This window comes from Caenorhabditis briggsae (assembly GCF_000004555.2).
Source record: "Caenorhabditis briggsae complete genome, chrX, whole genome shotgun sequence".
Taxonomy (NCBI): Eukaryota; Metazoa; Nematoda; class Chromadorea; order Rhabditida; family Rhabditidae; genus Caenorhabditis; species Caenorhabditis briggsae.
Window position 1 is genome coordinate 20988734 of NC_013491.2, and position 12860 is coordinate 21001593.

At 38.8% G+C, this 12860-nt stretch overlaps 3 protein-coding genes across 3 annotated transcripts in view; 1 reads left to right on the top strand and 2 right to left on the bottom strand.

Moving 5' to 3' along the window:
* Positions 1-1037: 1037 nt before the first annotated feature.
* Positions 1038-2963, bottom strand: CBG08919 (the record flags this gene model as incomplete). The annotated part of the gene is made up of 5 exons (XM_002648695.1): positions 1038-1418; positions 1474-1907; positions 1955-2312; positions 2501-2592; positions 2735-2963. 5 exons carry the CDS (start codon positions 2961-2963, stop codon positions 1038-1040), a joined length of 1494 nt encoding a protein of 497 aa, XP_002648741.1.
* Positions 2964-4542: 1579 nt separating this feature from the next.
* On the top strand, positions 4543-10253 carry CBG08918 (the record flags this gene model as incomplete). The annotated part of the gene is made up of 8 exons (XM_002648694.1): positions 4543-4808; positions 5083-5215; positions 6465-6574; positions 7368-7409; positions 8247-8348; positions 8755-8815; positions 9838-9927; positions 10104-10253. 8 exons carry the CDS (start codon positions 4543-4545, stop codon positions 10251-10253), a joined length of 954 nt encoding a protein of 317 aa, XP_002648740.1.
* A 2186-nt stretch (positions 10254-12439) lies between these two features.
* Positions 12440-12860, bottom strand: part of CBG08917 — a gene marked incomplete at both ends in the record, with an annotated part of 3211 nt that continues 2790 nt past the window's right edge. Inside the window, 3 exons of the mRNA XM_045240768.1 lie at positions 12440-12589; positions 12638-12715; positions 12766-12855. Coding sequence (XP_045093873.1) covers positions 12440-12589; positions 12638-12715; positions 12766-12855 — 318 coding nt within the window. The remainder of the gene's footprint in view (positions 12590-12637; positions 12716-12765; positions 12856-12860) is intronic.

Here is a 12860-nt window from a genome sequence, read left to right on the forward strand (position 1 = left end):
TCTCGTTTTGCTCTTTTTAGTTTCACAATATTTTTATCACTCACACACTCACAAGATTAGGACAGTTCTGCGAATCGAAGCAGGGAGGGCACGATAAGTCAAGCGGGTGGGCGTCCGATTCTGGGAAGATTGATAACAGAAAGGTTGATCTTTTTCGAAAGTTTAATTTCTATAAAACTGGCTTTTAACCCAGTAGCTGACACAAATTTTATTTATAATAACTTTTTATAAACTTTTATTTTCTCTTTATAAGCTTCAGTACTACGCCTCTGAGTTTGGATAAATAAGTTTAAAATTCTGAAAAAAAATATTCTGACTAATTTTAACTTTGGGGCAGGGCCGAGCTCCAATACTGTTTGTGAATCATCTATGAATTTTTTGAAAGATTGTACCTTCAGTTTACTCATATACATTGTCATTATTCAGCCCCATCATTCTGTAACTACCACCACCCAATCTTGCAATTTCCCTCAATTTCGCAAGTTTTTCAAAATGTCTTCAGAAAACGAGTGAGTTCATTATTCGTAATTAATTTAATATGGACAATTCGTTTCAGGTCAGAACTCAGACTGCTGTTTCTTTCTAAACGAAAATGAAAAATTGAGTTTTACCAAATAAACGTTTCTGTAGGCTATTCGTGTTATTACATTTGGATTGTTTAACTTGAAAGTTCTATGGTTTCAAATTAACTGCTGGTCAAGCCTGATCTCTCTAGCTTATCCTATTTCTCACACTCTCACAATACATATTTCTCTGTCAGGTAACGAAGTTACAGTAATTCTAATCGGCTGTGGCAAAGAAATGACGGAGCAACAACAATAACAAGATATACATTTGAGTACATAACTCAAGAATTATTTGAAATTTTTTGATGAAAATTGAGTACTTATTTTTTTTTACCATTTTATTTTTCAATAATGGGGGTCTGGCATCTTGTGGATACCAGCCCAGTTAACAACAATTATAAAAAGAACAATATTAATCGACAAACAAGGTTAACGGGCTCGAAGGCCATATGTGTAGTGGATTCTCCGCCTTCACTGGTGCTTTCCGTGGTGGATACCGCGTCCACGTTCACGTCCACGTCCACGTCTTGGGGCTCTTCCTCGGGAGCTCCGATCCATTCGAATGGATGGTTCGATTCGATCGGATGATTCGATTGGCGCACCCAAGTACAAATTGTCGCAAAGGGCGGGGTGGTGTAGAGCCTTGGCCGCGTCCAGTGGATACAGGGAGCTACACGTCTCGCAGGCTTCACCATCTCTTGGGCAGATTTCCCCCTCCTGATGCTTCTGGAGGCAGAAAGAGCATTTCCCTTTGTTGAAGACGATCTGTCTTCTGGTCCGCCAACTTGGTCTTTTCTTGCAGGCTTCGGACTGATGGGAGAAGCCTCCACAGAATGCGCAAACTTCGTGTGGCTGAAAATACAGTGAATTATTATTTGTTCTTGTTGTTTGTTAACTTTTTACTTACTGGATACGGCTTTGGAGCTGGATTCACGTTCTCTTTGATTGGTTGGATCTCCTGGATTGGGTCGTAGTATGGAGTACTCCAATGACTCGATGATCCTTCTTTTGTGGCTACTGGAGACGAGTAGTGATCTGGCTTGGGATTTCCAGTCATCTTCGTCAACCAGAGTTGTCTGGAGTCCTCCACGAGGACCTTGATCCTGGTGAGATCGGCTTTGACGACCGCCGAGTCGGTGACAAGACCGTCCACTTTTCGGTTGGTGGCATGGATCTCGTGTCCGGCTCTTTGGTGGGTACTACGATTCTCCTCGAATCCCTTCTTGAGATCGGCGTGGAGGCCAGCTCCATGCTTCCTCAGTTCGGTCTTGAACGTGGTTTGGAGTTCTTCCAGACTCTTCTCCATTCTCTGCATCAGTAGATGCGCCTTTTTTCCATGTTCTAAAATTTCTTCGTTATGGTCTTGCCTGTTAATTTTAGACTGTTACCGATTTCCTTCTCAATTGACCTGATTCTCTTGTTGATGAGCTTGTACATCTCCTCTTGATCTTGTCGAGGCTTCTTGGCCGGAACCTCTTCGGTGGCTATCGTCTCCTTCTTGCGACGAGCTCCAGTTGCTGGTGTAGAGGTTCCTGGAGTTACCGCAGCTGCGTCGGAGTTACCCTTGGCGGCCTTGGCTGTCCCAATCGGAGCGGACTCCTTTTCAATTGTGATGCCTGGAGTGAGTGGAGCTACCGGAGGATGCTCTTCTTCTTGTTCCGCATGGCGTGTCTCCGAGGAGTTGCTTCCATCGTCCTTGAAGTCAATGAGGTCGTTGACTTCCTGGTTGAGTTCGCTGTCATTCATCTGTAATCACTGATTAGACTTAGAATCGATAATTAACAGGGTGATTTTATTATAAAGTACTTCTAATTCTAGGAGATACAGCACAAATTTAACAAGTTTGCTCTTGGAGCTACGGGAAACGTCTGAGGGTTACTGGAGCAGGAATTCGTTGAAGGAAATTCCGTCGATGTCCTGGGCCAACCACATACCGTCAGCGATTTCGGCTCCGATTCAGTAGGCCTTGCAGGCTTCCGCGTTGGTGCGGTTTCCTCCTTTCTCGATCGTCGGACGGTATCCTGGGCTACAACCACATGCCATGTTGGGAGTACTGACTCTTATGACGTCCCGACGTTCGAACACTTTGGTGGATACCGAAGTGATGGAGGTGGTTTCCTATAATTTTTCTTCGTATTTATTGATTGTTAATTTTGTGTCTGACTCACTTTTTTCCCTTTTTCCTTCTTGGGTTTTTTGGAGATACCGGATCCCAATTCGTCGACAGTTGTCATGACCAGCTTCATGCTCTTTTGGATCTACCGCTTCTTGCTTCTTTTGCTCACATGGAGCTACTTCTTCCAACTTGTTGAGTTCCATTGGAGCTACACGATCCTTCCTCTTCTCCGGAGCTACCGCTGGCTCTTGATCGATCGAGTTGGAGGGTCGATTGCTCATTTCCTGGAAAAATCAATAAATTGTATTGAATATTGGCGGTGGAATACGAGTATAGAAGAAGCACAAGAGAATAACGATGGGCGACTGATATTGGGGAAATAAGGGGAATATTCTGTGAATTTTCATCAGTTATCGTTGCTATAGTCACTCTTGCTCTAATCTGAGACTTTCTGGATGATTCTAGAATTTTTTCTGATTTTCGAAAATTTTCGTAATTTTTTCGAAGTTAGAAAAATCGATCGAATCGGCGAATTTCGGATGAATTCCGATCTGAATTGATTTTTAGTATTGATTTTAGATCGATTGAGATGATTTTTAGTCCTTTTGGGACTCTTCCGGACTTTTCGAAACTTTTCGAAATGATTCGAAAATTCGAAAATCGATCGAAATAGCACTTTTGGGCAGAATTTTGCCTAAAATAATTTTTTAGATACTAAATTGATCGATTGGAATCGTTTTGAGTCACTTTGGAAGGATTCTAGAATTTTCGGAAATTTCCAGATTTTTAATGACGCAAATTTTTCAGAATTTTGACGTTTTGGGGACTACATTCGAGCTTTTTCATGCTTTGAGCATGGCCACGCGTTCACCCGACGGCGAAAACACAAAAATTAGAAAATTTGAAGAATTTTAGGCCAAATTCGAAATTTTGGCCTTTTTTGGTCATTATGCCGGATTTTCAGCAAATTTTTGTCATAATTCCAGTTACTAGGAGTTACCAGACTACTATTCTGAATTTTAAGTAAAAACTTACGGAGTTACAGCAGCAAATCAGTCTGAAAACGTCTTAAAATGACGTCGGCGGTGCTTAGAATTGTCTCTAGTCCGCAACTGCGCGTCGGCGTGTACTGATTGGTGTTTGCGTCCAATGCGCACTATTGCGTCAAAGGCGCATGCTGTACCGTAGTCTCGCGATAATTTCGAAATGATTTTTCGATGGTTCAGTGGATTGTTTCGACTGATTTTTCCGATCTTCGTGATGGAAATTGACAAAAATTGCAGAAGAATAGAATTTTCAGACAATATATATAGTTCTTTCGTGCTTGGACCCCGAAAATTCCTTGTTTTCTCAAGCTTCCTGGCTTTTCCTTTTAGGGTGTCTTCCAAGTCTTTTTAGACGATAAACTCATCGGAATTTGATTTTTTCAAGAACTTCCAGGTTCTATTTCTACAAGAAAGTCTTCACGGACATTTGCCCTGCTCATCTCCGGCCGGAACCGTTCAAGAGACTCGCTAATCGTCGGAAATCGATTTTTTCGGGCATTTTCTTGAATTTTTCAGAGTTTTTAGGCTCAAAACCTACAGATTCTCGGCCGTGTAGCTACAAAATCAATCGATATCGATGTGTTTCGCTGATGGAATCGCTTCGAGGCGGGAAACGTGTAGCTACCATGGATTTTGGCTCCGAATCACCGATCATTCCTCTTTTTCGTATTTTTTCGAATTTTTTCGAAATCTTCTGTTTTCCTTCGTGGAAAAAAATCCTTGGATCGGATCTGAACTATATTTTAGCGAGAGATAAAGAGGAAATCAGAGAGAGAGATACACAAAGAGTTAGCGGGAAGGGTCAAGGAGAAAGATGGCAAGAACATTCACCATCCAACAGCACTACATTGAAGCCGACGAACAAGGTTTCTCATTCCCATCTGACATACGTACCTTCAAGGACGAAGACGGCTTAATCCGATTCAAATCACATGTGAAATCAAGTGTACTCCCAGCAGAGACACACACCCCAATCATGATTCACAAAGATCACAAAATTGCATTCATGCTCGTAAGGGAAGCCCACGAAATCAACGGACACCTCCCAGCGGGATACCTGTTCAGTGCATTGCGTACGAGGTACTACATCTGTAACCCAAAATCCATTATCAACAAAGTCATCTCCGAATGTACAAAATGCAAAAAAGTCACTGGAAAGCCTTACGCTTACCCCAACTGTCAGGTACTCCCAGCCCTACGATCGGATCTGAACTATATTTTAGCGAGAGATAAAGAGGAAATCAGAGAGAGATACACAAAGGGTTAGCGGGAAGGGTCAAGGTGCGCAAGCGGCTCTCTGGCTCGACTAGGTTCGAGATTTTTAGGCCCATTATCAAAAAATCAATAATTTTAGGAACTCTAACATTCTCACGGACCGTCCGTCGATGCACCATGTTGACAGTGGATCCGAGGTCAGCCGAGACCGATCCAACGTCCTAACCAGAGAGACTTGTTTACCTGTAAAAGACCCCCAAACCCCCCAATGTGTAAGATAAGCGGTGCAAGTGCATAACAGTACACAAGCTATTCAAATCCCAATTTATTGAAGGAAAGAGGGTCGAATAAACGGCAAAGACAATAGTAATGGGTAAAAGAAAGCGATACAGAAAAGAGGTAAAGGTGTAGGACTAAAACCTCCTGGGAGCTACCGGAGGAAACCTTGCTGCCCTCAAAAACTGTTGCTAGCAAAACCATAACACTGCCAAACGTAGGAGATAGTCTGAAACTATAATAAAAGTAGAAAGGGACCGCATAGCGGTCAGAAAAGGGGAGATATCCGTCTCCCTTGATACGAACAATTTTTCTGTAAGCGTGCGCGGAATGCGCCGCTCATGTCGGCGCCAATGCCGAACGGCGCGACGCGTGTCGCGGCACGTGTTGGCGCTTATTCAAATTATATTTAAGTTAGTGAACGAAACAATTGATTGTGATTGGTGAACGGAGTGTGATAAGAAGGGGAATGAATATGACACGATTAAAACGGATAATCCAGAGGGATTTTATGGGGAAAATCGGGGGACTCTGGGTTATAGCGTTTTCAAGTTGTCAGTGTCCCAAGACAATGGGGAAAATTGACAACATTCATCAAATTTTTTGAATGTTGTATTGCATTGTGTCTTTAAAAATAAATATTTATTATAAATTGGTTCAAAACTAGAAAAATGTTTTAAGGTTTTTCTAGTTGTGAACCACGTTTTTATTTTCCATTGCCATCGCCTGTTGACCCGATCTCAATTCTCTCAGATAAAGTGTCTTAAACACTTCACGATAATCAAAGAATAATTGGTAAAAATCTTGAAACGAAAACAATATTTCTCAAATCTTTCACTGTCTAGTATGGCTTTTCATGACTTTTACGGTCAACGCTGCGATGAAAAATTATGATCCAAAAAAAGTTCACATAGAGAATTTTATAGCAAATGGAATTAACATTCAAAGCATCTTATGTTTCCGAGGAAATCTTTTGTGAATTCGATTTTGATTTCTAATGACACAATTTCGAAACTCTTCTTTTTCTAATTTCAGTGATGTGGCATGACTCAAAAACAATCTGCAAACATATTCCGAATAAGAAAGTATGACACCATCTGGTGGTTATGCAAAATTGAAACCAAGTGAGTAAATAACCTTCGTTTGACCTGCATCGTTCATTAACTCTTATCAGTCATCTTTCAATTGTCATGCGTCATTCGTAATTTTTATAACAATCAACCTTTGGATTGTCTTAATTTCCAGGTCATTTCTGAGAAGCTCGTAGTGACTCACTCTTTCTTCTTGGCTTCTTTTACCACATACAGCAAGCTCAACACTATTTTAATTGATACACAACAACTCAATTTTGATGGGTGTGTCAATGCAAGTAAACACATCCAATTTGTATAATAAATTTCATCAAAATTCTAGTGTTATAAATATTCACAACCCACTGATATTATCATATTTTTCTAGCATTAGCATCACTTTTATTCAACACAAGCCATATGCACCGGGTACCTGAAATTAGAATTCTGTGTCTCCGGATTTTCAGTAAAATTTTTCCCAAACGCTGAGGAACCCTGAAAGTCTCCGTCCCGGCTGAAAATTTTCGAAGAGTAAAAATTAGTCCCAATAAAATTATAGAAGCCGTAACGACATTTTTTGTAATTTGGAGCTGAGTGTTTGCACCTTTCCACAAGCATCCACTTTTTCATATCAAACAAAATGCCCCAAAGTTCATTCAAAGAAAACAAAAAATTAAATAAATTAAGAAAAAAAAACTGAAAACGGAAGAAATCAAAGATGTTTTAAAAGTTTTTCATGCAACAATTCCATTCTTTTACTATGAGATTGCAGCCTCACCTTTTTCCTTGTTTTGTTCATGACTCAGATACAGAATACAGTACTCCCAAGCTAGTTATAGCAATCTACAAACTTTTTTTCAGCAAGAACCTACCTCTTATCAGTTTTCGGAGGGTCAAACCTTTTTTGCTGATAAGATTTTTTTTCATTTTGAGAGATTGTCAACAAGTTGTGCCACTAACCACGCCCGCTTCTTAAATTGCAATTGTTTCATTTTCATTCATCATGCTCAGGATGTCTTTAGAATACCAGTAAGTTTTGACTTTTTTTTTTATTTATGTTTTCATTTCTAAATTTTAGATTGCGCCGCCAGATGGAGGAAATGCAGCTGCAATTGGGCCTGTGAGTCCCTAGAATCAGATAGAGAAGGCATTCAAATTTCACAGTTTATCGTCAGAACTAACAGAAATGAAAAGGCGGAATGATGAACTAACCATGGAAAAATTGAACTGGGAGAGAAAATCGAAGACGTGAGTGATTTTAAAATTTGAAAACCCCTATAAACCAAATTTTGAGAAATACATATCTTCATGTCCGCTCTCTTTTTAAAGGTTTCACTTTTATTCAAGGCTGTCGGAAATGGCGGCCGGCCGGCCTCAGGTCCAGTGAGGCCGCGGCCTCTCTTGTTGAATTGACAGCGCGGCCGTCAAGGGCCGGCCGGCCGGCCGTGCGGAGCCTGAGAAAATTAGTTAAAACTGAACAGATTTGCAAAAAGATGAAAAATAGGTTTTAAAAAAGAGCGAAAGTTTGGAAAGTAGCGAACATATAATTTTTTTCTAACTTTACTGATGAAAATGAAAGGTGGAGAAGAAAAACAAATTTTTCAATTGAAAAATTTTCCCCGTTCATTTAGTAATTTCTCTTTCTCTGTTTATATTTGTCGTTACAATTTCCACAATTTTTACATTCATTAATTCTGAACTATTAATTTTTAAAATCCTTTTTTAAACTTTCTATTGGCTGTAAATGTTTCGCACGATGAAAAAGTAGAAATTTACAGAAAAAGTGTATAAGATAAGGGATTCAAGAGCAAAATACCGCAAAACAGATAAAGTCAAAATTCATTTCAAATGACGGCCGGCCGGCCTAGGCCGAGCAGAGTGTTTCCAATTGCGCGGCCGGCCGGCCGTGGCCCTGTTTCCGACAGCCTTGCTTTAATTTACTTTTTATTAATTTCAGATTGGAGGAAAAAAACAAAGCACTGACACATAAAACCGGAAAACTGGAAGCCATGAATAAAGTCTTAAAGGAAACATTGACCGCAGAAGCAAAAAAGAATGCGTAAGACTTTTGTTTCTAGTTTGTAACACTAAACATTTTTGCAGAATTTTGCCTACAAAGTTTTCTTGTGATTCAAAAATGCTCATTTCAAAACTCCAAAATGCAAATGAGAAACGGTTGGTGTCGATACCGGAAACTTTCAATCAGCATTTCATTTAAGCTCCAATCTGGCGGAATTTGTGGCCATTCTTCAAGAAAACCTGCTTGAACTCGAACATACCAGCCAGGTGAAATCGGATAGCCTTCAGAAAAATATGCGATTTAAACAAGACCGAGCAAGAAAGTTGAAAAGTGCATTATTGGAAATGATTGGTGATTTGACAAACTTTGCATCAGACATGCGAAGGAAAGAACAACATTTGTAGGTTCCCCCTAAGATTTGTATTTTAAAATAAGACATTTTTAGACCTACTATTGGAACCAACAACATTGAAGACACTCAAATCCAAGAATTCGTTGCCTGGGCGGTACACCAAGCTGAAAGATGGTATCAGAGAAGTGTCGCTGAACTAACGAAAATTGCAGAATCTCCTACTCCTACAATTCGCACGCCCGCATGAAACATTTTCGAATTATCCTTTTTTCAAATTTTCGTCCCTTTTTTATCAATTTTCATTTTTTAATTCGATTATTTCATTTCCTACTTTCTAACAAGCTACCTCTAAATGCAACAACTGCAAAAAAATCCATAAATTGTTTTCATTTTTTGCGCTGCCAATAAATTATTGTTTAATCAAAAACTTTATGAAACACAAAACATTTTCTCGGTGAAACATGTGAATAAGAAATTCGTGTTCGCTCATTTTCCTCCGCTGAAAAGCAAGACTGCAATTTCAGACATACAAAGTGAAAATTCAAAATTAAGTTTAAAAAAATAGCATGAAAATTTGAAACTTTTTTCTATGTTTCATTTGTTTGATCTGGATAAGATTTTCTAATTATTGACGGCTGTAATAGCAAACTCTGAATATTTTAAAATCAGCTTATTCAAAAGTAACTAGTCTTCAGAGTTCCCAATTTGAAATTTCCAATTTTCACATTGCTCATTTTTAAATGTACATGCCCATTTTCACACATCATTCCAACAGTACTGTAGCCGAATACACAATAAAATTTTGAAATTTCAAATCTTTTTGCGTGTTTTGCGTGGTCTTCGGTCATCGCCATCTGTCCATGTTTTAAATTGCAGGAATAATTTTTTGTGTGTTCTTTTTTTTTGAGAGTGCTGTGTTCTCACAATGACCTTCTTTCTCTTTATTTCCATATTTTCGTTTCTAGAGTTTCTGATATTTTCTGATATATTTAGACTGTATTTTTCTAAGAAATCTTGTGATTTACTTGCTATTGCGTTTTTAAATGTATAAATTTCTCATATTTTTTTATTTTTAGTTTCAAATTTGAGCTAATTTATTCTGCGTCAAATATGATTTTATAAATCACAACCAATTTTGCAACATTTGGAAATAATTTTTTAAATTAGAATTTTCAGAATATAATGCCATCAATTCATCAACTTGGGACTGCTCCCGCTCAGTTTCAACTGAGAACCGGGAACATCAACGGAAATTTGGAGCTCAAGGTCTGAATATCCGTTCACTATTTAAGTTTTAGTATTGCTAAGATTTTTAGTGCACAAATTTCTCCAACTCCGCCGAGGAACTTGAGCAGTGGATTGCTCTTCAGTCAGAGGACTCGATCAATGACAATGTCGGATTTTTATGAATAAAGCATTTTTTTAAAGTTGTTTTTTTTCAGATGGAAGACGACCGAATGACGCTTCACTCTCGTAATGATTTGAAAGTCACTTTCAAGATCTTCATGACCAAGTGGGAAGTTGAATCGATCGAGAAGGCAATTGAGGCTTTGAAAGAAAAACTGAAAATCAAGGATATTGAGGTGATCTAGTCTACAATCCGGTTTTGAAAAATTCAAAAAATTCATAGAGTGTAATAAATTAATAAGGAAGGAAATTAAAAATAGCTAGAAGTGTCATTATCTTACATTAGAAACCTATGCCGTGAGGAATGTATGAGCTAATTTTCCTTGTATTTTTTTCAAAGTATCAAAGACCTGTCAACAGAAAAAAAATGTGTGATATTAGGTTGGGAGGAAAGTAACTGTCCCTTGTTTTATTTGTGAAGAATGCAAAAAGCAGATTAGGCCAAGATTAGCAGTATGTATGCATCGTCGTGGTCCACAAGATGTTGCCAACATTCAGGTAACATAACTGCTCTAGCGCGGATAAAGACTGTGTAACGTCCGAGCAATGTCGTCTGCGATTTTTCGGCGGCTCTGTCGATCTGAAATAGCGTTTTATGTTTATTTATGTTTTGTTTTATTTATGTACATCACCAAACAAAAAATTCACAAAAACGTGTTTTTCAGTTGACTTTCGGCCATTTTGATTATTTTCAAAAGTCTGGAGCTCGGCTGTCAATTTAAGATCACTTTGAAAGCTTCGGAGGATGTAAAACAAAGCTAGACTAAAAATTTGCATTCATATGATTTTTTTTTGAAAATTCCTACTTTTTTCAGCTAAGAAGATGTTTTTCAAAAATCGGAAAATGGCTGAAAAACTAAGAATTCTTGAAAAGTTCTGTGGTTGCAAAGATCCTAATCTAAGTCTATTTTTCACCATCCAACATTTTCAAAGTGATCGTGAACTTGACAACTTTCACTTTTTCTCTTCGATTTTGCCAAATTCCTTACGATCTAGATGGCGTTGTATATCTCCGAATATAAATTAATCGGATAGAACAAAATCAGGACTTTCGCGGGCTAAAGGAGAATGGTCAAGCCAAAGCGGCTCATGTGCGGCGTGACTTTTCGTGCAACATGAGCCGCTTTGCATTTTTGACGAAACTCAAGTCAGACCTGAGCAGCTTCAACGGGACGGTTCTCCCTCACTTACTTATTCCATTCACCAACACCAACGAAAAATCTGACCCCCACCTTATAAACAACTATAGTAGAGCACCCCACCAGTACAAAAATGGGTAGGGGCTCTACTGAGGTGTGGGGGGGCTTTTGTTGATTTAAAGTAAGACCGCCCCCCCCCCCCCCCCAACAGTACAAAAGGGGGGCCTATACTTGAAGAACCTGGTATTCTTAAAATATGACCCCCATCCCACCTTGTCTTCTTCAATTAAACGCCTACAACCATTCAAAAATAGCCCCCCCCCCCAAAAAAAAAGAATCTTATCTGAGCCCCCTACTTTATTCAAGTATGACCCCCCACCTATTCAATAATAGCCCCCACCCATCCAATTTTAGCCCCCCACCCATTCACTTTTAGACCCCCACCAATTCAAAAATAGCTCCCCACCATTTTTTTGGTCTAAGCCTGAATTTTAGAATGTTTCAATTCTTTGGAAGCTGTCAAAGTTTCATATGTAAATATATTTTTCAGAAAAAAAAAATCCCAGAATTTTTATCATTTTTCGCAATAAAAAGGTTAAAAATGACAAAAATTCCAAAAAAAAACCGAGAAAAATAAAAAAGGCACTCAACATTTGCATCGTGACGGCTACGGTACCCTTCACACACCACAAACTACGCAAAAATGGGGGTCTATAATTGAAAGGGTGGGGGGGGGGCTCATTTTGAATTAATAAACTTTTTCAAATCTACAGATTTTTGGTGGAAGGGGGGGGGCTCTATTGTAGTTCATTTTGAGAGACTATACTTGAATTGGAGTGGCGGCTATATTTGAATTCACCCAAGGGATATTTTGATTTGCAGCTAGCTAGCTTTTGGAGGTATGGTATCCACAAGTTACCTGAATGTTGGCAACATCTTGTGGACCACGACGATGCATACATACTGCTAATCTTGGCCTAATCTGCTTTTTGCATTCTTCACAAATAAAACAAGGGACAGTTACTTTCCTCCCAACCTAATATCACACATTTTTTTTCTGTTGACAGGTCTTTGATACTTTGAAAAAAATACAAGGAAAATTAGCTCATACATTCCTCACGGCATAGGTTTCTAATGTAAGATAATGACACTTCTAGCTATTTTTAATTTCCTTCCTTATTAATTTATTACACTCTATGAATTTTTTGAATTTTTCAAAACCGGATTGTAGACTAGATCACCTCAATATCCTTGATTTTCAGTTTTTCTTTCAAAGCCTCAATTGCCTTCTCGATCGATTCAACTTCCCACTTGGTCATGAAGATCTTGAAAGTGACTTTCAAATCATTACGAGAGTGAAGCGTCATTCGGTCGTCTTCCATCTGAAAAAAAACAACTTTAAAAAAATGCTTTATTCATAAAAATCCGACATTGTCATTGATCGAGTCCTCTGACTGAAGAGCAATCCACTGCTCAAGTTCCTCGGCGGAGTTGGAGAAATTTGTGCACTAAAAATCTTAGCAATACTAAAACTTAAATAGTGAACGGATATTCAGACCTTGAGCTCCAAATTTCCGTTGATGTTCCCGGTTCTCAGTTGAAACTGAGCGGGAGCAGTCCCAAGTTGATGAATTGATGGCATTATATTCTGAA